Consider the following 26,086-nt stretch of genomic DNA (forward strand, 5'->3'; position numbering starts at 1 on the left):
GGACACAGCAGCCTCTCTGGATTTTCATACCAATAATCTCCTCCTGATGGAGTTTGTTCACCCCCCAAATTCTATCAGAAACTGCTTAAAATATCTGAGCCTGATCTGTGCTGAATATCATCACTTCAACTGGTTTTAGGAGGTGCACAGACAAGATGACATGAATTAATACCACTGTGACCTAGAGAAAATATATTTGTTCATTCATTAGCAAAAAGAATGGGGAAAAAAATTAAAAGCAAATCATGGTTTATTGGACAAATTAAAAGGAGTGATATGCTATAGCACCAGGAACAGTAATTATCAATTCTGTCTGAAAAGGGAATAAACAGTCCTGCAGGACCTTTTGCAGCATCATTTGCCCTCTGTATTCCAGCCAGGCATCAGTCTCCATGGAACCCAAACAGTTATTCAAGCAAACTGTTCCTGCTAAGAGCAGGACTGCTAGCAAGCCCTACAGATCCTGGTGCTGTAGGCTTGTGAGGAAGGTGTGTTGGGCTGAATTTCTGATTTCAAAAGTTGAGGAAGGGACATCTGTGGCCAATATAAAGAAGGAAAATACAGCAGCATGCACACTTCAAGAACCCTCACTCCTACCCTGTAGCTCCCTCGGTTCTTTATTCAAATGAAAACACAAAAAGGAGAGGCAATTTTAGTGTCACTGCTAAGCTTTCAGAAATGAAGATGCAGAGCAAAGACATCAGGAAAACATCATCATGGTCTCAAAATGAAACCACTCAGCTTCAAAGATTGAGAAGTCTTCTCAGTAAGGATTAACATTTTCAATTAATGACTTTTATCATAAATTATTGTGATAATTAAATGAGAATACAGATTGGGTGTGTATCAAATCTTCTGGAGACTCAGTAGTCAAACTGCAAATTTCTCCATTCTTTTCTCCATCGTTATTCACCAGCCAACCCAGACATTAAAAGGAACTGCTAAACAATCCTGTACAAAACAGCTCCACAGTTGTAAAAAGAAAAAGAAAAACCTAAAAAGCAGTCCTGCAGTTTCTATTGAAATAGACAGAGATGTTCATTCAAAACTGGCATCTTCTAGTGGGACATACCAAGATAAAGATAACCATCACTAATATCTTTGTTCGATTAATGCTGTAGGTGGGATCACACTGACACTTTTTTGTAGTAAGCTCTATGATTAATAAAACTGCTTGGAAAGTGGTTCTTTTAATGACAGACAGATATATATTGTATGACCCAAGTTCTTCCTAAATGCCATCTTATTGTCAAAATGCTGAGAGAGAAATTTGATGTGATTAATGTTCTCCCTCCCTCCCTTTCCCCCACGCTGATCAAACCCAAGAAGGCTAAACCAGTTGCCTTCACTGAAGCAATGAACAATAAAAGTGTGATTTCTGCAAAATTCAATCCTTGTACCTTCAGAAAAACCTTTAATTTTACTCATTTTGCACCACAAATAACTAAGGGATATGAGTCAGAGGGCTGGCAGTGACCCCCAGAGATCACCTAAATCTGTTTCCCTGCTGGCAGGCAGAAAAATCCTTCATGGTGTTTCCCAGCAGATAGGTGTCAATCTGAGCCTTTTAAAGACCCTCAGACAGGCTCTCTGCAGCCTCCCCAGCCATCCTGCTCCATTCCACGGCCAAGGAAAAGCTTTTCCTAACATTTGAGCTAAGTTTTCATTTCCATAGTTAGAATTTCCGTCTGCCACCAGCATGGAGAAAACCTGCAGCATCACCACTATTGTAAACTCACCCAGGGTGATGTTTCTGTCCAAAGGTGTAATCCCAGTGACTGGCAGGGATGTGTCCCTCCTGATGGCTCCAGTGCTTCAACATCTGTCAGCTGAGCTGCTGATCCAGCTGCAAATGAATTGAGAAACACATCAGGGTGGTTTTGAAGCAGATCCACTGCTGCAAGGGAGCAGGAGGTCAGCTGGAGGGCTGAAACTCCTGATGTTGCTGCCACCAAGCAAAACCTCTCAGAGCACCAGCCCAAGATCCTTTCCCACTGAACTTCCACCTAGACAGCTGCTTTCTGTCCCAAGTTTAGGCTCTTGATTATTCCTGTGGAAGCCCAGGACTTTCCTCTTGTCTCAGTTTACCAAATTCATGTATCTAGAACAACTCTACATATCTATAACAAAACCATTTATCCACTTATCAGGCTCAACCTCCTGCCACCCAGCATTCAGGTTCCTCTGAGCTGGTAACATCTGCAGGTTTAATAAACCTCCTCTCTATCACGTCCTGCTGGTCACAATTAAAAATAAATAAATAGCAACAGGATTACACCCAGGTAAAATGGTGAGTTGGTTAATGCCTCTGTAATTGAGGACACCTGATAAACATTTTCATATAAAAAAAAAGAAGAGAAAGCTGTTGATGCATCACTCGATTAGAAATTAGGCTTCACTCCTATCTCCTTAGCTGAAATATCAGAAAAACTGGAAAACAAGCATGGCAAACCCAGCAGTCATGTGTGATAATGAGCCCAGATTCTCAGGAGAATTGGCTTTATTATTTCCCTTCTCACACTGCCCATGATGGATCTTCAGAGACAATCAAAAAGTACAGTGCCTACTCTTACTAGTTGATTGCAGCTACAACAATTAGAAGCCAAGGCTTGTGAAGAAAAGAAGGACTACATTTCAGGAGGAGGAAAACCAACAAATATTTGATAGGAAAGTCCTCCAGTTACCAATGGACTAAAGAAAATCAGCTTTCAGCCACTTCATGAATATCACTGATTGGATTCAGTGGTGATCTCTAAGCTGTTACAACCTCTGTTATTCATTAACACACCATGTTATTAAGGCCAAAAGCTACAGAAAATCCATGAAAATTTTCTTCATGTTACCACCAGCAAGGCTCTCTATGGTCTCCATGGGAAAGATGGAAACACCAAAGAAAACTTTGAAAGACACTACATAAATTCATTTATAGGGAAAAAAAAAAAAAAAAACTTAGAAAAAGGCTATTGGAAGTCTTAATTACAGCTACCAGAATTTTGCTTGTGAGGAAGAAATTTATTGAAAGCTCAAAGTTTTTTATGTAAGGTTTGTTTGTGTTTTCTCCTCATAAAAATCTTCCTGATGTAGAATCAGGGAGGTAAAAGAGGGAAGGTGAGGCAGACCCTATCCAAGCTAGTTTTGTTATCCAAACAGCAGTGTTGGGAATGTAGGTTTGGTCCTTTCCATCCAAATTCCCTCACCAGTGGGATCAGCAGCTACACTGCTCCTCCCTTCCCCCACAACCAATATCTACTCTTTCTCCACTTGTTTCATAAACCAGAATTATTTTTTCTTCTCTAAGCCTTTAGAAATGGGACACTAAATTAGATAGACTACTGGCTAATCTGTTAAGGTGTTTCTTGTATTCCTCATGGAGACAAGTTCTTGGAGAGTTGAACTCATGAAGTTAAAATTCATTCCCTGTGGAGAGAACCAATATGAGGCTTTTGTGCCATTTCTCAGCCCTACAGCTGTCTTGCTGCACAGATATATCTTTAACCCATTCATATTAGTGAGCAGGAGCTTCAGGATTTCGTTCAGTCATTAAATAGACTCTAGAGCAGGTTGCAAGAAGAAAGAAAGAAAAATAAAATATTTGTTTCACCTACACAGGTTTAAATCCTACAGGATGTTTTTTACTAATAGGGATTTTAAAAACAAAGTTCAGGTATGTAATTTGCTGCTCACAGGGGTACAGTGTTACCTCTAACCACTTCTTCATGTCCCTTCCTCTACCTCAGAGACTGCAAATCAAACACTTCTTCAATATAACAAAATTGTTAAAGTACAGTGGTTTCATTTTAACACCCGAAAAAAAAAAATATGATGAGAGCATTATATGCTAATATAACATTCAACAATTAAAATTGCTTGCATCCAAATTTTATTGCCAGTTAATGGCATCTAAAATAATATTGATAACAAATGACGCAGAATATCTTCCCAGAAGTCTAATTCTGATTCATAAAATTGTTTCCTGTACTGGCTTGAGTAATGATACAATATATAATGGGAATAATACATCCCAGTTGTTGACGATTTTCTGCAAGTTCTACATTAGAGTTTTCTTTAAACTTACACATGGAAAGCTCAAGGAAATGAAATTCCTCAGACAAAATTGGTAAGTAGGTCTAAAAGGTGTCTGAAACCAGCTGGTTTTCCATGTAATTCGAACAGTACAACTGGGAACACCAAAACAGACCCCAAACTCGACAAGATTTTCCCATTTACAAGGATTTTCAATAGATTCCAGTCCAAGCACATACCCAAACTCCCATTCCAGTGATCACAGCTCTGCAAGGAGTCCTCCCAGCCCTGGTGGGCAGAAGTGAGGAGCAATCAGAAGGAACTCTGGCTCACCAGGAGTACAACAAGGAAGGAAGCAATCAACAAGAACCCAGGTAGTTGCTAATTAGCCAGGTTTTCCCCTAGTTCTGAGAGCCCTCAGAAGCAAGGATTTAGCTCATTTCCATGTTAGAAGGTGAGCACTCACTATGACTCCCCAGAGCAGCAGGGGTTGGTGACACCCAAGTGCTGAACTGCTCTTTTAATTGCTCACCAAACTTTGCAATCCCAGGAATTCTATGTCAAATCTATTCTAGCAAAGCACATACACTCCTCCAATGGGGTATTTTGGGCTGTTTTTTGCAGCTCTTCATTCTCCCCTCACCGAACTCTTTAGGAGGAGGAGAGGAGAGGCTATAACTCCTTTTCAGAGCCAAGTCATTCCGAGCATGCTGTGCATAGCAAATGCTCTCGGGCTGCCCTCTCCTCCTGCACCAATTCTCCCTGGATGCTGCAGACACTGCTCTGTGCAGTCTCTTTGGCTACATTTGGCAGAAATTAGGGTCATCAATAAAACAAGTCATAGCCACAGTGCAGACTCCCTTGATTCACAGCAGGAGGGAATGCTACATCTTAAAGCAAGTGCTGTCATTTCAAATGTCACCCAGTATGTCACCAAATGTCACCTTCCTGGATTTTTTTCTGTAATGACAGTTTAAAGCTATATGTGATGTTTGCTGAACTCCCTGGTAGATCATCTATTATGCTCCACTTCAAAATCAGATGCTAGACCTCCCTGACATCTGGCAAGAGATTGCCCTGTAGTTACAGCAGTACGGAATGAAAAGAAACCCCAAACACCTCCCCACACACACACATGCTCACCAAGCCCTTACCTTCCAAAAACACTTTATAAATCTCTTCTAATCCACACATGCACTTAAAGATCACAGCAGCACCTTCACCTTTCACTGTCCACCTTCAATTGATTTGTCTGTTTGCGGCCTTGAGGAGTCACTGCTCTGGAAAGGTGAGCATTTCCTCAGAACCAGAGCTTACAAACTACCTTTTTTTTTTTTTTTTTTAAATGAAAGTTCCAAACAGACCTGCCAAATCCACAGGGATTAGGACAGGTGGACATCCAAATTCTCTCCTTTTAGACTGTGTAGATGTTTGTAAATAGACATGTGAAAATGGATCTCGAGTACAAATATTTAGAAGAATTATTACAGAAAAATTTGCCCCACTTTGCCACTATTTTCCATCAGTTTGCCATCAAGGTAAGTTCTGTTATCCATTTCCAAAGTGTTAGTGCTCTTTCCAATTTACACTGGAACATTCTGAGAATCAGTCACACAGCATCAACAACACCTGGAGTATATGGAAGAAAAATATAAAAGTGGCTTGTGCACATTTTCACAGGAGCTGTAGCAGAATTAAACACTAGCTAAAACCCTCAGATCCATCAAGCCTCACACCCCAATACCATCCAACTTCTTTACAGTTTTATATCTAACACCTGTGCTCTGATCATCCTTATTTTAGCAATTTGTACTTCCAAAAGTGATCTAATCTCTCACCCACCTTAGCAAATCTTAAACAGATACAGGGACATCTTCAATCACCTTCATTACTTTTGGGATTGCTTCTAAAATACCGGCAAAAGAAGCAGGCAGTTTTATTCATGACACTCTGTGTTCATTCCCCAATTAGCTCACTGGTTATTTATCCTTGCTTTTTTATTTCCCTGCAACTTTCCCTCTTTACTGTTAAAATTCTGAACACTTGATGCTTCTTCCAAGCTGCCTGTGCCAGGTTTCTTGCCCTGCTCTCTCTCTGCACCACACTCAGTGATCAGCAGCTCAGCACAGCCCATCTGTCTGGCTGCTGACACTGAGCCCCTCCAAGCCTCTGTTTTCCTCTGCTATTTTTGTATCATTCAGCAACATGCGTTTTCCTCCGGGGTCACCCGTAGAGGTGCACGTGTCATGTTTTTCATTTCTGCCTTGTCAGGAAAATCTTGCCACTGCATCTATCAAAGGAATCATCAGGCCTTGATGTAAGAGTGTGGTTCCCCTCACATTTTTCATTACCAGATAATTTATTAATATCCTCCTGAGCAGGACTAGATTCAGCTTGATAAAACCGCTATCAGGGGTGACACAGCAACACAGCTCTGAGTGTTCAGCTTGGCAAACGCTGAGAGGAGAGGTGTCCTTCAACCTCTCCCACTCCTTAATTCCTCAGCAAGCTGAAGGATTTTGGATCCTGAGGCTCTGGAGGCTTTTGGCTCTGTGCCACTCCAGTGAAGATGACCTGGTCAGCCCCCACAGCACATCTGCCTTTCCCTCCCTGTCGCTCTCTTGCTGGCCTGGAATACACATCCATTAAATGAAATAAAAATAACCTAAGGATGGACACAGAAGCAAAAAGCTTTAGTGTTAGGAGAGTTGTTGGATATCAAGAAACTGCAGGCAGTCATTTTACACCTCAGCTTGAGCCACTGACACTGCTGTGCATATTTTCTACCCAGGCTCTGCTCTGTTCCAGCTGATGCCTAGATGGGTTTACCTAAAACAGAGGATAGACAAGGCTGAGGGAATAAAAAGCAGTTATGTTTATTGAAGGGTCTTCAGGTGCATTTAGGGCAATCACAGCCCACCCAGGGGCTACACCCAAAATGGATAGTGAGTCACAAGTTTTTCATACTTTATAAGTTTTGTCCATTTGCATATCTGGGGTTAATCCTCCAATTACAGCCTCAGGTAATGAAGTCAATTACTCTAAGTTTGCTCCCCCAATTCACTGTTTTTTTTCATATCTTGGGGCTCTGAGACAGTAAGATATCCCTGAGTTTCTAGCTTAGTGAGGAATTGTTTTGTATAAAAATGAGAGAACAGCAGCTTAGCACCCTGTATGGAGTCCAGAGTGATACACTAAAAACTACAAGATTTGAGATACATGAAAACATAGAAGCTAAAATCCCAAGGCCACAGCAGCCTCCCCAGCTCAGCACAGTGCTGCTGTAACAGCCATTTCTCTTTCACATGATATTTGCAGGGGAAAGCATGGCAAGGCCACTCAGGCAGCTCCCTGCTCCATTACAGCCCGAAATGGGAGCACAGGAGGCTCTCCTCAGAAGCGGCTGGCTAATGGCTCTCCGGGTGGACATTAGCAGAGAGATGCATTTGTGACATGAGTGGCAGCTGTGCAGACACCAGTTTATGTGATTCAGCACAGCTATTTCATTAATTGTGTTTCACGGTTCATTTCCTCAGATTACACTCAAAATAAATAAATAAGAGCACAAAGCTGCTGTGTTCTCTGAACCGGCTACCTAACAAAAAGAAGGGGGGAAACACTTATTTTAATTGGCTTCCTACATATTTTTCTGTTTTAGGTGCTTTTAAAGCTGTAAAGTAAAAAAATAAAGTGGATTGCTGTTATGTTCCACTGTCTAATTATCTCTTCAGATTTCCACAGAGACTTGGTAACACAGAGAGAGCCCTGCTATGAGGAAGCATGGTCTGACAAAAGTGAAAATGTAGAGAATTGCCTACAAACATGATGTATCTATATCTGCTGCTTTATATATTTATGTTTCGTGACTTAAATTCAACACAGAAAAACTGTGCGTGAAGTCTTTGGAAATCAACAGCTTTGCTTAAAAACTGATCCTTTAAGTATCTTCATAAATGTATGCATAATGGAAAAGCAATTACAAGAAACAATGAAAAACGCAAATGCAGAAATGGAGAAAAATTGCTTTGATTCAAATCAGTAATAGGTGTGCTCTGAAAAGACAGCCAGCTCCTGTTTGAGCAGGGAATGGCAGGTGACTTGTTCAGCACCACGAAACCCAAGAAGAGCAGCCAACGTGGACATGAATTTATAAGACTAAATGTCATGGGAGACTGTCACAAAAGAATATTGTTTCACAAACTAGCAGTTTTCACATCAGAAGGTGTAATTTAAGAAAAATCATCTGTAAGGAGGCTTTTGGTTGAATTACTGAAATTAGTGTGAAATCCTGACCCAATTCCAGTGTTTATTGCTGGAACCTTTGTCACTCATAGTTAAAAATTGAGCCAAATCAGATACAACAGCTTCTAAAGATCAACATTTCTATAGACTGTTTTCTTCCTAAAAGCCTTTCCTTAGGAAGTTTTTCAGGTTTCCAAAGGACAAAATGCACTCAGGAACAGCCTTCAGCCTTGCTGAAGAGCAATCATGTGGGAATGTAGGTTGAAATCCTCATTCAAATGTAGTCAGAGCACGTTCTAGCTAAAAGCCTCGTAAAGAGAACAACACTTCACGAGAAAATGCACAACATCCCCTCAGAAAACAGCTACTTTTGACAGGGAAAATACCTAGTGCTTCTCTTTGATTGCTTGCACAAAATATGCAAATGCAGAAAGCTCGATGTTTGCAAAAAAAGAAATTGAGAGTGAACATATTTAGTAAAATATGGGGCAGGGAGTCCAGGCAAATGCTGAGTTATAATCACCAGCCTACTATAAATTCCCGCAGTGTGAGAAAGGCTCTCTCTCCCTCTGTGTTTTAGTGCTGCTGCTGCTGCTAAGCACGAAGCTTTTTTGTGGTTTCATTTTAGTAATCAGGATCTCTCGTACTTCCCGGACAGATGGCCATTCACACTTCAGTGCTCACTTAAACACATACGTCAATGATAACAGAACATTTCAGCTCAGAACAGGCCAATGTAATCTTCCAAATTCAAGGCTATCTGTCATTTTTGTGAGTTATATAAACCTGGAGTCAAAAGAAAGTAGGACTGTTCGTATTTGGAAAGATAGAAAGAAAATGGAAAATTCCACCTGGCTTGCTGTCAACCTGAAACTCAGGCAAGGCTATTTAAAATGATTTGAGAAGGTTTGAATGTGTAGCCTCTGCTGATCCATTGGCACTCACTCGTGGGGCTTGCTAAGGAATGGGAGCAGCAAATATCAGATTAAAGAGTGAATGTTGAGCCTGGCAGGTTGCTCAGAGCCCCACCAGCATTAATTCTGGAGATCCCCTTCAAATCCATCCCGTGTTTATCATGTAATGGTGCTGCATTTGTCTCTGAAGGTATGTGAAGCTCCAGCACCTTGCAGCTGCACTCCTCAGTGCACAAAAAGCAAATTGGAAAGGAAGGGGAAGTATCTCCCCAGCTTGGACACTGATCCCCCTCGTCTGCTCAGGGTGGTCACAGTGCTTACAGGGATAAAGAGACAAAACCATGTCCTGCTGCTGTCAAGGCAGCATCTTAGACAAGATGGAAAGCATTTAAATTTAATAACATTCTCTTTAGCTTCAGGGTGGTCTCTGTGTGAGAAATGGAAATCTGAAACAAGGGGGAAGAAAAAAATCTATTTATGACATTTCTGGGTCCTGCCAATCACAGAACCTCTACTTAACTGGGCTTGTCAGCAACTGAATTCTCTTTTTTTGTTAAAAATGAACTTTATAGGCAATCTTTTAGGAACTTTGCCAAACCTAAACCAACCTACAAGCCATTTAAAGTTCAATTAATTAGTAATTAGGAGGACAGAATTAACACAGGGGAGCATTTAAGAGTGTATATGTAATCAGCCAATAATTACCAACACAGAAACAGAACTGTGGCACAGTGTGAGTTTCCAGCACATCCACCTAAGTGTGTGAAGATAATGAACATGGCAGTGGCTCAATATTTTAGGTTGCCATGTGGGTGAATCTCTGGTAACTCTACTTCTGCAATTTGCACCTAAGTTACTCACCATAAAGCTAAAGAGGCTCAACTAGCACCTCAAATTTCCATAAATTTACATTGCTGTTAAACAGCTGAGTCTCAAAACTGTATTTTTCTGAGGACTGCCAATAATGGAGACATTTATTGTACCACACTTTGTCACGTGTGTTTGCAAAAGGAGATTTCTCAGCCATAACCAAAGCACAGCAGTGAACCAGCAAATGAGTCTTACAAGTGAAAAACAAAGGTCATGAAAATCAGCTTGACCCTGAATGATTCTATCATTCTGAAAGTAAAAACTATGAAAACTACAGAATTTAGGGAACATTTTACAAGGGAGTTAATTTATGCTGCAGCATCTTACATGGTCAGGAAAACCTCTGTGGAAATGTAAACTGGTGGTACTGGAAGCTACCAGTGCATTGTGAGAATGCAGTCATGATCCTTATGTTTGGATTGTAAAAAAGTTATCAAAAGCTTTCAGTATTTTCTGCCATTCTTGGTACAAAAAATAAAAAAAATCTTTGAGGTAACAGAAGTGCAACTCCTTCGCAAGGCATAAAACACAGCAGTGAGTAGCTGGATTTAACCTCAGCCATGTGGTTAGTACTGGAAAAGGCCCCTTAAACAAACTTGTCTTGTCAAACACATTGTGAAATAAAAGAAGGTGACCCAGAAGATCCTTCAAGGCACAACAGAGGAGTGACTTTACAGATCAGCAGCTTTGACAAAGTAGAGGAGCTGACCCAGGATAGGATTAGCTGGGGAGGTGAGCAGTGTGCTCTGAGCACCTGATTGAGCTGCAACAAGACAGGACACAAGATGAGAATAAAACACCCTTCAGCTTCTCACAGAAACCATGGCTAAACTTTGTGGGCAACAAGATAAATTGGAAGGAAGAGAATGATTAGCTTTTCTCCTGGAATATAATTTGTAATTCGTTCTGACTGAAGAAAAAGGAGTGTTTCTTTGTGGAGGAGGCTGAAGGTATCTGAAAATCTCTGTGCCTCACCTTTGGGCTTTTTCTGATTTAAGCTTTCTCCTGTAGCTGTTGGGAGTCTTTGAAGTTGACTGAATGCAGATAACAGGGCAGGATGGTCAAGATGCATGCTCCTTTTACAAATTATTTTTCTGTGTTTTATAATCCTCTGTGGCTGAGGCATACGATGAGATCTGCCACAGCTGGTTGACAGTCCTCCACAGGAGTGCCAGCAAAGCAGAAATTGCTTCTGGGTGAACAATATTAATTTAAAATATCATTTATTTATAGAAATCATTAATCTAAAATGATTTTTGTCATAACTATGTGGAAATACCATCATTCTTCTTGAAAGTAACCGATGCCTCACCGTGCCTCCTACTGTAAGTTTTATGTATTTTTCTTTGGTAATCTCTGCCAAAAATTGTTTAATAGTCTCTATAGACTTGGCTGCAGTGGCCATCAAGTAATTCAGCTCTCCTCTGAATACATCCAACTGTTCAACCACTCAGGAGTACATATTATTTAGATAAAGACTTACAGAATGCTTAATTTGCATATCTGAGTTTGGGGTCTGTTTGTTTGTTTTTCCCTTGCACATGATTTGGCACTGCCATGTGGTTTAAGGTGGTTTCTGAATGCTTTTCATTTCCTTTCTGCAAGCTGCTAAGTGGTTACCTGTAAAGCTGGATTGTGACATCCAGATGAACAAAATCAGATAAATTACCATGATACCAGCACTTAGATGTGCTGTGTTTCAATAGCCTTCCTATAAGTCAATTATTAAAGTAGTAAGTGCAGTCCAAAGCCTGTTGGCCTCATCTGAATTTTTCAAAACGTACATTTTGAGCCAAAGAGAGAGCTCTAACTGCATGGTAACCAAACTCCAAAGATGATGATTCACAATCTTTCTCTCTGTATAATTAGTCAGTTCACTGTATGCCATTTCAGCACATTCTTCTATCAGTTACAGGACTTGTTTTAGTCTCAGTTTTTTTCTGTACTACTTATTACATAATTGCTACTAATGCCTACTAATTAGGTGCATATCCAGGCTGCAGTCTCTATCAGTAACATCAGTTCCTCAGTAGGACATGAGTTTTGATGTGGCTCCTTTGGCTGAAGTCCTTCAGCTCATGGGGAAGGGGGAAGCCAATTTCTCCAGCAGTCCCAGCTGTTCTGTTTGTTGGTCACCTCTCTGTTTCAGCCAAATTGGGTGCCTGGCTGTGGTTTTCCCAAGCCATCCCATGTGCTTTGCAAGCCTTCCCTTTAGCAAGGACTGCCTTAGCCTAGAGTAGTCAGCAGCAACAGGAAGAATTTGCTTGGACTCTCAAATTGTTCTTTGTGGAGCAGCCCTGTTCAGTAATATTAATGACTGTATAAATAACAAAATAACTTCTTACAGTTCTGCAAGATGTAATTCTCTTTTAATACCTGACCTTCTTATGCTTTAATAAACTTATGGAAATTCCTTTTTTAATAATTAAACATTGTAACTATAAAAAGGGAGGAAATGCTTTGGATATTGCCTGCGGTTTAAATATCATAAACAAGAATTTTGCCTTTCAAATGTCAGTTATCAAACATTTTTGTTGAACATATGCCTTTCATTTAAAGCCGACAGTACCAAGCTCCTTGAGCTGCTTTAAAAATATCAAGCTATAGATATCACCAGGGCAGCCCTTTTTTTCACCTTCACATACACCTCATAATAGCTTTTACAGGTAAAATCATCATAGGAAAGAGAGGATAACCTTATTCTAGTCAGGCTTTTTCTGTATTGGTTACTGACCTTTGTGTGCAGGAGACTTGATCCTTACAAACACCAGCACCAAGAATTGCCCCAAAGTCCTTCTGCCAAAGGAGTTACAACCTAAAATCTTCACCCTGCACACTCCTCAAATATTTCTCATGGCTAAATATGGAATCTAAAGGTTTCCAAGAATATTTCTGAGCACATGGATTTTTCCCCCTGTTTCCTCCAAGCACACATCACACCCCAGAAACCTGAATGGCAGCTCAGTTCCACAGCTGTGAATGGAACAGATCAGAACAATCCCAGCAGCAGAAGTGAGAGCAGTGGGACTCACTGGGGGAGACAGAAGCATTTCTCCCTGGAGAAAGACATTTGTGTGACACACCAACAAGAGCTCTGGAACCACGAGGAACAAAAACTCCAAGGGCTAATGAATGTTTTTTGGGAAAAAAAAATTGATTTTAAAAACCGAGGTTGTCCATGCATAAGCTAAATTAGCTCTGAAAAATCTGTAAGCTCTATTTCTTCAGGTAAATCAAAACTCCCAAGTAAGCCAAACACAAATGCCAGCATAACACTTTCACGTAATAACTTTCCCTGCAAATGGAGCAGGAAGAGAGGAGTGGTTTTAGTAAGGCAGAGACTGGTTAGAAAAAAAAAAATCACCCCAAACTTCCAGACCACTTGTCTAAATTTTATGCAAATAGCTAAACAAACTCCAAGTTTTTCCTTGCTTATGTTCTCTGAAATTAAGTTACATTTACCTTTGTAAGAGTATTTGATTAACATATTTTGTTACCTCATACTCTAAGACAACAGTTTGGAAAACTGTGAGACGTTATTTCAGACAGAGAGTAGTCTCCAAAAAATCCAATCTACATCCATCTTAGCTCCGTAAAACAGATCATTATTTGATTATCAGACACACATGCCAAGTCATAAATTAATATTAAAGTCAGTGATGGGACCTGAACCTTGATCTGGTGGCTTCCCAGGTGAGTGCTCTGCACTTGAGGTAATAGAGTAATTAGACAGCTTTTCCTCTGAAGGATAATTGCTAATACATGTTAGCTGTTGGAGAGAAGCCCTCCTGAGGAGCAGATATGGGTTTCCTTTTTCATTAAAGAAGAAACTTCACTTTTTCAGTGGTTAACCTTCAGCATATTAAAATGTTTAGTGCCTAAGTTAGATGGAAGTGTTCCTCTGAGTAACAAACAATTAAACATGGCAGAGAAGGGGGAAAGTAGGGCTGTGTTTCTAAGCCAAACCCACAGTGACAATTAACTCCAAGCTGTCCTGACAGGCATTCTGTTCAGCCCTAACCCACAGCACTGCAAACAGCACACAGCCTGCCTGGGGGTTGATAAAGGTGATAATCAATCCTCTGATGCACAAGAAGCTCAAACAGCCTTACCTACAGCTGAAATTTTTCAGAGATGATCTCTGACCTGTGCCACAGCCCATGTGTATAAACCTCCCTGCTCACAAAGTGCAAGATTTCAGTTTCCTCATTTTTGTTGAACTCTGCTCTTGGTTTTGGAGAGTCATAAACCTGCTTCTATAAATGCATACGCATCTATCAAATAGATCAGATTCATCAATGTAATTTCAGCTAAACCTGGACGAATCTTCACAAATTAAGATTACCCTGACCCATATGAAGACAGAAATATCACATATTCTGAGTCTTTGGACTGTAGATTCTCACAAATTCTGACAGATGAAAGAACTGTACATCTGGTGAATACAAATCTAACACCACATGAAAAGCTCAGTTTGGTTGAGTGTGCACTGAAGTGTGCATAAGTTTTCCTATTGACGTGGATTCAACCAGGTTTAGAGTCTAAATCATTTAGGTGCAATCCTACCTTCTCTTATATCTCTTGTGATCATTAGCATTTTAAAGACTCAGTGGCCAGTGGGTATGAAATGCTGCTAATCTAGTGAGTCTCAGAATACAAATGCCAAGATTTCAATTTCTTTTTAGGTGTTTTTATATCCAGGAAACATTTTTACTTTGAGAAGCACAACATAAGATATATCTTAATATATTGCAGGTGAGTGTCTCATATTGCTTGACAGATTCAGTGGGTTTCATCTGTCTGGTAACTCTGAATGAGGGTTACAAAAATCCCCTTGGCTGGATTTCAGTTCTAATGTGAGATTTGAGCAGCAGAGCATCCTTTCCTTAATTCCCATTTTTCCTTTTTTTGTTTTACCTTCTCTCAGAAGTTTCCTATAGCTTTTCTTTCTTTCCTTCTACATCTTTCCAGGCTGACCTGGCATTCCTGGAACTCAGCAATTCCTGTCAATCACTAAGAGTTAAGGCCACTTCCAGAAAATTTGAACTATCAGCATGGCAGCATTAGTGCTGCAGGGACAAGTGGCACGTCAGCAGTAGTGGATGGAGCCATTTACAAATTGCATTAAAAAAAAAGAGAGGGTATGACTACTGACCCCTGGAAACAGAGTGAAAACCCATTATAGCATTTTTGGTTATCATCCCAGACTGCACAGTAATTTTGACACCACAAAATAACAAAGCTCTTTGTTTCCAGGCTCCACTTGCCCAGGGCACTGCTTTGCAGGCACATCAACAGTGTGCTGGGCACTGTGTTCTGCAGGGGTGAGGAGTGAAGGTCCAGTCCACAAGGGCTCATTGAGGGCTGCTCTGGGCTTTTTACACATTTCAAAATGTTCCAAAATATTCATTGTGTGTTCTATTTAAACATCAGCTGGAACGGCCATAGATGTTTGTCCCTCAGTGTAGACTTTCCAAACAGATGGGTGGTTTCATCCAATTTCTTGGCCTAAATAAATACCCACACATACAGAAATCTGGTGTACCATTCTGACAACAGCAGACGTCATTCACTTTTCCTATTCATGTGCTTCCTGCATGGACCTGCTAGCACACACCCTCAGAGCTAATTCCTGTATATCCCTGTACCTCCTTGGAGAGCAGCTCCTGGCAGCACAAAAGTGAGCTAAGGCCATACCTTTGCCCTGCTGCAGCTGGGAATTACAGACACAAAAACACCAAGGCCCACATCTTCAAAATTATTTATACACCTGTCTGCGCAGATCTTGACTACATTAATGGATTTCAAAACAGTGCATCCATAATGAAACAGCAAACTGGAAGAAACTTTCCAGAATCCTGGCTCTGGGCAGTTTCCTATTCCCAGCTGGAGCAGCTCTGTGTGAGCCAAATGTGCTGGTTGTGTGCAGGAGCTGTGCTGGCACTGCAAGGCAGCTCACACACACCCTCAGACCTCAGCATGGCCAGGGCAGGCAGAGTCTATGGATGGAAAGCTGCAGACATGATGCTGATTGCTGTTACAGCATCAATCAAACAAAGGGGAGCAGCAGGGAGAACTCTGGCTCTGCCCCTCATTCCCAAAGTACCTCAGGAAGGACAATTAAAGGAGGCCTTCAGTCTGCATATTCATCACTCCTTCTGCTGAGGCTGCCAACATGAATAACTGGGAGCCACTTGTGGTGCAGGCTGACAAGTGTCCCCTGAGAAGCTGTGCAAGAGCACTGTGACCTACAAACCCTCCTGTCACACGTGGGACATTCTGGGTGCACTCTGGCCCTTTGGCACTGCACACCAGTTCATTTTTGGGGTTGGCTGTGGTTGTTGCAGCACTGTAGGAAGGCTCTGTGGGATAGGAGCTGTCCCTGTGCAGGATGGTGTCACGGAATGAGGATGTTTTGGAGTGGGAAACTAACAAATTCTGCATCTTTGTCTGTTGGCAGGTTACAATTCTGCAATTTATTCACCCCTGCTTTATCTGCCAAACTCTGGCCAATTGTTAGTCTATTAATTGAGCACCAACAGTGTGCATTATGAGTATCTGCTATCCTATTGTTTCTGATTCTCCTCTGGGTGAGGAGAGTTCTTGGCAGCCAACTTCCACTGTGACCACTCAGGCTTCCAAGTCCCACATTAACTTTCTGATGGACGTTCTCTAATAGTCACTTAAAATTTACTGTTTCGGCAGCATTACTGCCATTAAATTTACTTGTCTGAATATTCACACGAGTCAGCCCAAACAATATAAATCCAATACATTGCTGAATATGAGGTTAAAATGAGTATTAATCTGATATTTTTTTGTTATCAGAATATGATGGATAACATTTCAGTCTGCCATACTGCTGACGTCGAGGTACTGATAATATTTTAGTTGGGCAGGCACAGTGCTCAAGGATTTGCAGCCACTATCCTTAATGTTCCAATTGGCATGCACACCACTGTTTTATTACAGTTCATTTATTGATCTGGATCTGAAGAAACTATTGGTTAACATATTAAAACTGACAATAACTACACTAACGTATTTCTTCTTAGACCTGAAATTTGTTTATAATATTGCTAGAATTAATTTTTCCCAGCATCCAGGATCCAAAAAGGAGTGTATATAGCATAATTTGGTTGGGTTTGCCATGATTTGCTTCACCCATGTGCATCTTCTGGTGGTATTACTGAGCATCCCATTTGGCTGGAATTTTAATCTACCTGGCAGAGAAAAAGACTTCTCTCTGGTTTTATTTCAGAATTGATGAAAAGAGTACATTTAGATGAACTCAATATTTATTAAAGGAGCAAACTGTGTTGTGATGCTGGCCTGAAAGTTTGCTTTTAATTTTATCTGCCTTTTAAATTCCAAAAGAGATGCTGGTAGAGCAAGTCTGTTCTGTGTGCCATAGTGACATTCCATGTTCAGAGAGGCAAGTGCTGATGGGTGTTGGTGAGGAGCTCAGGATGTCAGCAGGACAGGAAGAAACAGAACAGATTCTGCATCAAGCCAAGGGATCTTTGTCTGTTTTGTCCTCCTTCCATTAATCTGAAATCAGAGCCAGCAGTGAGGACACCAGGAATCCTTGAGGTTCTGTTAGTGGGACTGTTGAACAGTGAGTTCTGATATGTGGATGTGAGGATTATAGGTGGGGTTTTTTCAAACTTTTATCTGAATGATTATTCAGTAGAATTGAGCCTTTGGGGTACCCAGTTCCCAGCCAGTTTTCTTGGCTTTGAAAGGGGAAAAAAACCCCAAACCAGTGTTTTGTGCTAGCTGTGACTTTCTGAATATTATTATTCCTCTAGGGTTGTTCTGGTTTTACATGATTTCACATTTCCCTAAATTCTCCTCGCTGCCTTTAAATATTACTGCAAATCCCTTCACCCATTTGCAGCTTGGCAAATCAGCTTTTTGTTTAACCCTTTGTGACAAACCCATTTTAAAGACACTCTCCTTCCTTCATCTTGCTTTCTAAGTTATCCAACAAGACCCTGGGGATCACCGAGGATACAAGGGAATATTTCACACGAGGAGCCTAATGCCCTGATCACATTCAGGGCTGAGTAATTGCATTTCATGCATAGTGCATGAACACGTGGCAGAATCTCCTCTCTGCACCGTCAGCTAGACACAGCACCATGGATCAAACTGTTATTTTTCAGATTGCTGGGAATGCTTTATGGAGAGAAATATCTATCTGCCAGCAAAGCGTTTTCCAAATGAAGACAGAGCATAAAACCACCCCGCGAGAAACAGAGCCTGGTAATGGTGACATTTTGCAGTTTAACTGCGTTTGCCAGCATTGTAATAAGGGTGAGGAGTGAGGGTTTCATCAGGGAGAGGGAAATGCAGGCAGGGAAATCTGACAGCACCAGCTTGGGCTGGAAAAATACAGGGGAGACCCCAGCAGTGCCAGGAAGGAATTCCTCCCAGAGCAGCAGCAGAACCATGAGTGTGTCCTCCTCCCACTTCTCCAAGCATTTCTCATCCTCTCTTCAAGGAAACAACACTCAGTTCTATCAGCAGCAGCATATGTGAGCCACTATCAAGTCTTTTTTTTTTTTTCTTTGCCCACAGAAAAAAAGCAGATAATACCATCACTGATGCAACTGAAAAAAAAAAAAAAGTAAAAAGGTGTGTGGTTTTTTTAAATAAAATCTGCTGCTAAAAGGGAAAGGGAATAAGGGACCTTGCTACAATGAATGTTTTACTTTATACATCAAATGCTTTAAACCACTTACCCTTTTTTCCTGCAGCTTTAAAGAAAGGTTAGAAGTATTTCTAGAGGTGATTGCTTGCCATGGAAGTAAGTGGGTCAAAGACTCTATACTTGAAAAATCTGGATCTTTTCTCATTATTTAATTCCATGCAGTGGCAAACCAGAACTTTCTGAACTCACTTATTTTGTAAATATTAATATAATAGTCCTCACAGAACCAAACATTCTTTTCCCCTGGATTTAAGAAAGTTAAGGGTATTTAGATACCTAGAGGGAACACAGCAGGGCATTCACATGCTTATGATATCAAATTTTAAATTTTGCAATACTTAGCAAGAGAGACAGAAAAGCAATGTCAATTTAAACCAGTGAGAAATGCCAAAGGATGCTTACATTAGGAAAACAAGAATTTGTGTAAATCTAGCCCTCAGAGGATAACAGGTCTGTTTTCACAGTCTGGAGACAGCAAATGTTGGCTGTCAGAGGACTAAGTTCACTTCAGAAACTGAGAAGTCTGTAACTGTTCACACAGAATCAGAAGTCAGCTGATGGCTGAACTGAGACAGAATTTCTCTGTTTCTTGTCAACCCACACTGATGCAATTGAACTTCTTTTCCATTTATAGGAAATCTCAGCATGTCTGTCTGATGAAATGTACAAAATCCCTAGATCAGAGCATTAATGGACCCCAGTGAAGAACCTTTTCCCCCAAACAACTTCTCAGAGCTGTATAGCTGTCCTTGCTTATTTAATCTTTTCTCTTGTGGGTATTTTCTGTTGTATTCTCTTTTGATTTCCGAGCAATTCCTAATGTCCCACTTAGTGCTTTGGCAGCAAATCAGCCCTAACCTGATGCCTTAAGAGAACAATTTACAAAGACTTTAAGATATCTTTTGTGAGTGGCAATATTTAATTTGGAGCCCATAATGACCTAAGAAAAGTTAGAATTACTTTCCTTTCTATAAACAATACTTTGACTTAATTGCTCAATAACTCAATATTAAGTGATCCTCCTGTAACTTTTCCATGTCTGCTATAGATTAAAATGTCCTACATAAATTTACATCGAGCAAACTTTCTCAGAGAAACTCTGTCTAAACACACAGCACAAAGTTCAGCACAGAGCCCTGCGAGACCTCATTAATAACCTCCTTCCAGCAGGAAATTTTAGCATTTATGTCCACCCTTTGTTTGTACCTTTTAACCAGTTGTCAGTTCTCAGAATGAACTCAGCCCTCTTTTGACCAAACCTTTGGAAAGTCAGGTTTGTTCTGTTGCTGAGGTTCACCTTAGCCAGAGAGCATCTGCTTGGCCCCAGGATGTAAGTTGGTGTTTCCCTAGCAAAGGGCAGAGGCCAGTATTGGATCCAGTGACACCACATGGCCTCAATCTATAGTTCTCTCTCAGATCTCTCTCTACTTTCAGCACCACCCTGATGAGGTTTAGGCAAACTTGGCATGCAGGCAGAGAAAAGAGACCTTGCTGTATCCTGTCAGAGCAGAGACAGCACAGTTCATCTCTGTCAGAATCAACAGCCAGGCAGCTTTCCCCAAACACTGACCCAACACTGGGGAGGAGTGTGGGGGGAGGCAGGAGATGGCAGGACAGACAGGGACAGAGCTGGAGGGGGACACTGGGGACACCAGCAGCTTCCCCAGGGAATTAGGGGTGGACAGAGCACTGCTGGAAGGAGCTGGAATAGGAGGTTGTAATACAAGGCAAATGCACCATGAAAAGTGCTTGTAATAGAGACATGCAAGGGATTTAAGATGCCAAAAAAAGTGTAGGAAACCAGACTTCGTTTTCTGCTGTTCAGAAGAAAAAAATCATTTCTAATAAGGTCTCCTTGTTAACAGTCTTCTCAGATACCAGACATTTTCAAAGAACTAATGGTCTCTTCATCTACTGCAGATGATTCTTTTTTATGCAGCTGATTGTTAATTCCTACAACTCTTGTAATTCCAGATTCTGAATTAATCTCCATTCACTTTCAGGACGTAACTATCCTATTACTCCTTGAAGTCACTCATTAAATTCACCCTATCTTATTCAAGAAGCACACTGAAATCCTGACGGACACTTTTGTTACTCTTTAGTTGAAGTACTTTAATGCGCTTGATTTGCTTCAACTTCCTAATTTCTGTGTGAGCTGCTTTGCAGTGATCTGGAATGCAGCACATTCTGCTCCCTGAACTCACCACTTCTGTAACTTCTCTGACTCTGTGACTTCTGTCAGACTACACACAAAAAACTAACGTTAGCCTCGGTGCAAACCAGTGAGGTCACTGAGAATATTTCCCACCCCACTTTGCTCATGGTCCTCATCCAAGCCACTGGTTAAATCTGGCTGCCTTTAAAGGCTGGAAACCAGAGAAAGATCTGGCCAAAGTTAAAGCACTCAGTGATTACTTTTTTTTTTCCTCATTGATTACCAGCAGTAAGCCTTGCAAAAGCATTTACATTGCACCATAGATGGCTGGTTTTCAGCAGAAAATATAACTCTAATAACCATAAAAGAATGTGCTCCATACTGACTTTTCTTTATAGCATTCATTATGTATATAATTACAAATAATGGTATATATTAAAAAATAATAAGTTAGAGAACATACATTGTTTCTCTAAAAGTAAAAATTCTTCACCATCCCAGTCTTTCTGCAATACTTTATGATAGAGAAGGGCAGTCAGGATTTACTAGACCGCAGGAGAAAGCTAACTGCAGATTAATGTAATCAATACCAAAAACATTCTCTTGAGATATTTTAGGGAAAAGCCAAATATTTGAGTGTTGCAGCTGAGGGATCAGGCAGGGAGCTGCACCCATACATTGCTGCTGACTCCCAGCAGAATTAGGACTCCAGCCAGACCCAGAGACACACCTACTTTAATTTTAGGATCAATTACTGAGCCATGCACTACATTTTCCTGTACAATCAGGGAAAGCTGATTTTCTCCTGCCACCATTTTCTTGCCCCTGTAAGGCAGAGCAGGGGCAAAAGAGGATTCTGTCTCCTCTACTCTCCCAAGCCTGATTTCCACCTGAGTCCATTGCCTTGGAAGTCACTCCATGTCCTCAAAGCTGAGACAGAAGTGATGAAGAGCTGCTGCTCTCACTGAGGGTTGCAAAAAAGCAGAGTTATGGATGAAGAATCCATTTCAATCTACATCCCCTGGTTTTGGAATTTAAATGTGACAAAGTCTCCACAGAAGGCGATTTAATAGCCTCGCATTTGTACAGGTGGCTTATAAAACAAATATGCCTCTCCTCCAGCAAGTGACTGTTAAAGAGCAGGTAATGCACAAACTCATGATCAAGCCTCCTGCCTGAAAATGTGGGGCAATTAAGATATTTTATTGCATGCCCTTCTTTGCTTAATTCCAGTGTAGTTACAAAGTTATCATCTGAAGTTCCCTAAAGCGTAAAACAGAATTAGCATGCTGTTCACCTGAATAAAAGTATGTTCTTCACTGATTCCTTTCAACGGTCTGAAAAATAAACCAACTAAGCCCAAAGTTTTCTTTAGCTGACAAGAGCCAGGCTCCAATATTTCAATTTTCACTGAATGGCTAATGCAGCAGAGGGCAATCTTCAGATAAGTAAATGTAAAAATATTATCACAGGAATCCAGTGTAGAGAAAGAGACAGGAGAAAAAGGCTGTGTGACTGTTAATTCTGTTCTCTGCTTATTTTTTGCCTTTCAGCTAGCTAAAAGTACTTGCAGGAAAGGCTGAAGGGGTAAGGGCAAGAATGAGTTGAGGCATTTTGGTTAGAAACATCCCTATTGATTTCAGTTGCTATGTGGGAAAGAAGAAAAATTATTCCCATTTTAGTTTTTAAACCTAAAGCCAAAACAGTTTCATTTACTTAATGACAAAGCTAATCATGGCAGAAAAGATTAATTTTTTTCTGAAGTACTTTGCAATATAGAAAGGTTTTTGGCAAGCTTCTGAATAATTGTATGACATTTCTGATTTTTCCACTTCTCTCTACTGTCATATATTAATATATGTACAGGAAAAAGTTTCTGCAATTTGACAAAAACTTCAAAATACAGATGGAAAGGTGATGGCAAAAATGTATTCCATAATAGGTGATTTAACACAGCACTGACTCTCAAAACTGTTATCTAAGTAGGTTCCACTCTTGCAAACACTCCAGCAATTTGTATCCAGCCAGGTTTCTGAGATCATATTCCCTTAAAGCATCTTGGGCCATACAAGGCTGCAAGGCCATATCACCCTGAAACCCAAACACAGACTGACTGATGGCTGATGCTGCTCATCTGACTCATGCAGCACAACAGCTTAGATCCAGATCACTTGGATATTTCTTAATATTTTTGATTAACAATCCACACGATTTTACTCCTGATAATGAGCAAGTCCACAAAACTTCCTTGTCCCACACACTCCATGGGAAAACAAAGTGATTCCACAAAACCTCAGCCTGTTAAGCTTGACCATCAGCCTTTGCTGAGTGAGGCTTGAGGAGTAAACCTGGGGCACACTAGCAAATCAAGCCTGAAACCATGAAATTCTTTGCACCAATACAATAAAACCTGCAAAAGTAATTTTCAAAGAAAGAGGAATTAGAAAGTAGAACTCATTAGGTACATTCCAAGGCAGAGGTCCACCAGCACAGTCAATGCCATACTGATGGCACCAGAATAAAAAAGAAACTCCCTAACTAGGGAAATAAAAATCACAAAAAATATCTTTAAACATAACAGCCTTGAGAGCATGCTAAAACATTCTGATTCCTTGCTTGGGAAGGTGATGTGCAGATAACACTGAAAAATTTGTGAGTATAAAGCTCCCTATGCTTTCAGGGTTGGAATAGCATAGCCCCAGGAGCACAGCTGCTGCTCAGAGCCTGGGCAGGAGATGTGTTCTTTTGAGCTTTATAAATCAATCTAGCTGGGGCTTTCCTGCTTTGACACAATGTTCTAACCTCAGAGAGGGAATTTTGTATTTGGCTGAGAGATGGAGGGGAACAGATTTGCTGAACATTCTGCATAGCAAAAGAGGAGCCCTGGCTGCTTTCGGGTGGTGCTCCCTGGAGCTGAACAGGTTTCTGTTCAAATAAATGGCAAAGCAAGCAGAGGGAGCTGACAGAACAGACAGACACCTTGAGCTGTGAGAGCAGAGCAGAGAACACAGCTTTGTTCTGAAATTGCTTTGGTAACCCACTGCAGATCACCTGGAGCTCCCACCCTCATTTGCAAAGACTCCAAAGCACTTGGATCCACCTCAAAGCTGCTCTGCAGCTGCCCAAAGCCTTGCAGAGCACTCTCCAATACATTTTTTAAATATACATTTGTGCCCCACGACCTTCCTATTGCATTATCTGACACTGCATGAAAAATTACAAACTAGCCTGTGAAGATAGGCAGGATAAACATTCACAATTTGTCCAAGATAGTTATTCAGCCTTAGAAGATTTTACTGCAGCTACAATCATGCTTTATCACAGTCAGCATACACACCAAGCACCATGGAAAAAATACTCCATCATTCCCAACAAACCCAGCTGGTTTTGTGCAAGGCACAGCTGTGTCATGTGAAATATGTTAAGTTATCCCAGTGCAGTGACAGATAAGCTTTTACCAACCCAGAACCAGAATTAAAACCTGTCTGGCCTTTATCATGTTTGTTTGCATATTTAAAAAAAAAAAAATTTTTTTAAAAATCCTCTTTTCATTTAAAGTTCCAGAAGGAAGTATTGGAAGGAAGAAAGCAGCAAACAGCAAACTGGGCAGCAGGTTCATAACTGGTGTTCAGAGCAAGAATAAATGAATGGCCCAGCTACAGTTCATCTTTTCACCAGAAGAAATGGACTTGGGGTTTCAGAGGGTAAAATTGAGGTCAGGGATGTTGGCATTAATGAAAACATTGCCCTTGTTTACGAGCAATAAAGAGATTGGTGGAAAAGTGTATTTTACCCTCAGTGCAGAATTATGCAAGCTCAGGAGAGCTCTTTAAGACCTGAGTTCTGTGAATATGAGCAGAGTCAGATATACAGAAAACACCGTGGAGGATTTGAAAGTATGAAAGGCATAAGGATTATATAGACTTGAACTGTGAATGAGGTTGAAGTGCATTCAGGAAAGCAAAAAAGACTAGTGAACCAGAAACGCCTTGTTCCCTTATGATAAAATATCTAGTTAATACCAAAGAAAAGCTTCAAATAGACTTGTCTAGTTCTTTAGAAAGTCACTATAAAATAATGCCAGTATTCTTTGTATAAATACTTTCACAAATAAAGACTCTCTTTGAGAAAGAAGATTGAACTTGGTAAGTAAGCAGCTTAAGCAGTAAGGAAAAGCATATTAAAATTATTTCTTAACTTGCAGAAATGTTGAATAATGGTCCATGGCCATGTTCTGTAATGACTCCAGAGCAGACTGTTCCTACAGTAATGTAGCTTCCACATTTTACACAGGAGACACACAGCCAAAGGTTAATTTGATCCACAATGCAATACAAACCAGGTAATTAGCACAATGCACCAACTCCTTACTCTTTAAGCTCTTCCAGTTTGCTCTTTTTCTTGAGAAGTGGGGAATTCACCAGCTAACCTCCTCTCTGCACTGCTTTTCACAATTTTAGTGCAAAATGATAACTCAGATTTAGTGGGTTAAATTACTTTGACTAACCAAAATAAGTAATGAAAAGCATGAAATACTTTCATCTTAATTAGCTCGTATTTCATTTGAACACAGTCAGACTCACTGTTTTCCAGAGGAAGAGATCAGTAGACACTGTAAACTCTAGAATTGCCTTGTTTTGTTTATGGGGGATCTTACCAGAATTATAAGACTCAAGTGAACTATGATAAGAAATAAAAACACATTCTTGCATAAGAAGCATTATAGACACTAAGGCAAAACTCAGCACTTCTCCATCTGTTCCCAATTCAAAATGTGATCCTCATCAATTTTGAATGTGAGACTAATTTTGTTAAATCAGGCATTCTCGTTCTCCTGGGTGAGGGTTTTGTTTTCTCTTTTCAGCTGCAGAACTGAGGAATGTAACCTGCAGGATTCCTGCTCTAGCTATGGCCCACAAAGCAGTGCTGGTGGAGCACAACTCAAAATATGATTTCCCGTATGAAATCAGGAATCTTCTTTATTCTCTTCAAGCTCTGGGCACTGCAGCCACACAGGGAGAAGAGCAGGGGCTCAGACAATAACTGAACTCTTACAGGTGCCAAATCCTGGCTCACCAAACCTGCTCTAGATCAGCCTCCCATCGCCACCCCCTCATTGCCTGTGCCTCCTCATTTGCAAACCTCATTAGCAACTCATTAGGA

The 26,086-nt window shown here is 40.7% G+C and overlaps 1 protein-coding gene across 9 annotated transcripts in view; it reads right to left on the reverse strand.

Moving 5' to 3' along the window:
* The window catches only part of LOC146430868 (uncharacterized), a 537,765-nt gene that overhangs the window by 349,927 nt on the left and 161,752 nt on the right, over positions 1 to 26,086 (reverse strand). For all 9 annotated transcript variants that reach the window (XR_014855166.1, XR_014855165.1, XR_014855168.1 and 6 more), the window contains one exon: positions 1,740 to 1,846. Coding sequence is in view for 4 of the 9 variants with exons in the window: in XM_085074905.1 (XP_084931031.1) it covers positions 1,740 to 1,846 (107 nt within the window). In the remaining 5 variants the exon portion in view is untranslated. The remainder of the gene's footprint in view (positions 1 to 1,739; positions 1,847 to 26,086) is intronic.

Source organism: Lichenostomus cassidix, chromosome 14 (genome assembly GCF_008360975.1).
Source record: "Lichenostomus cassidix isolate B80296 chromosome 14, HeHo_3.0, whole genome shotgun sequence".
Classification (NCBI taxonomy): domain Eukaryota; kingdom Metazoa; phylum Chordata; class Aves; order Passeriformes; family Meliphagidae; genus Lichenostomus; species Lichenostomus cassidix.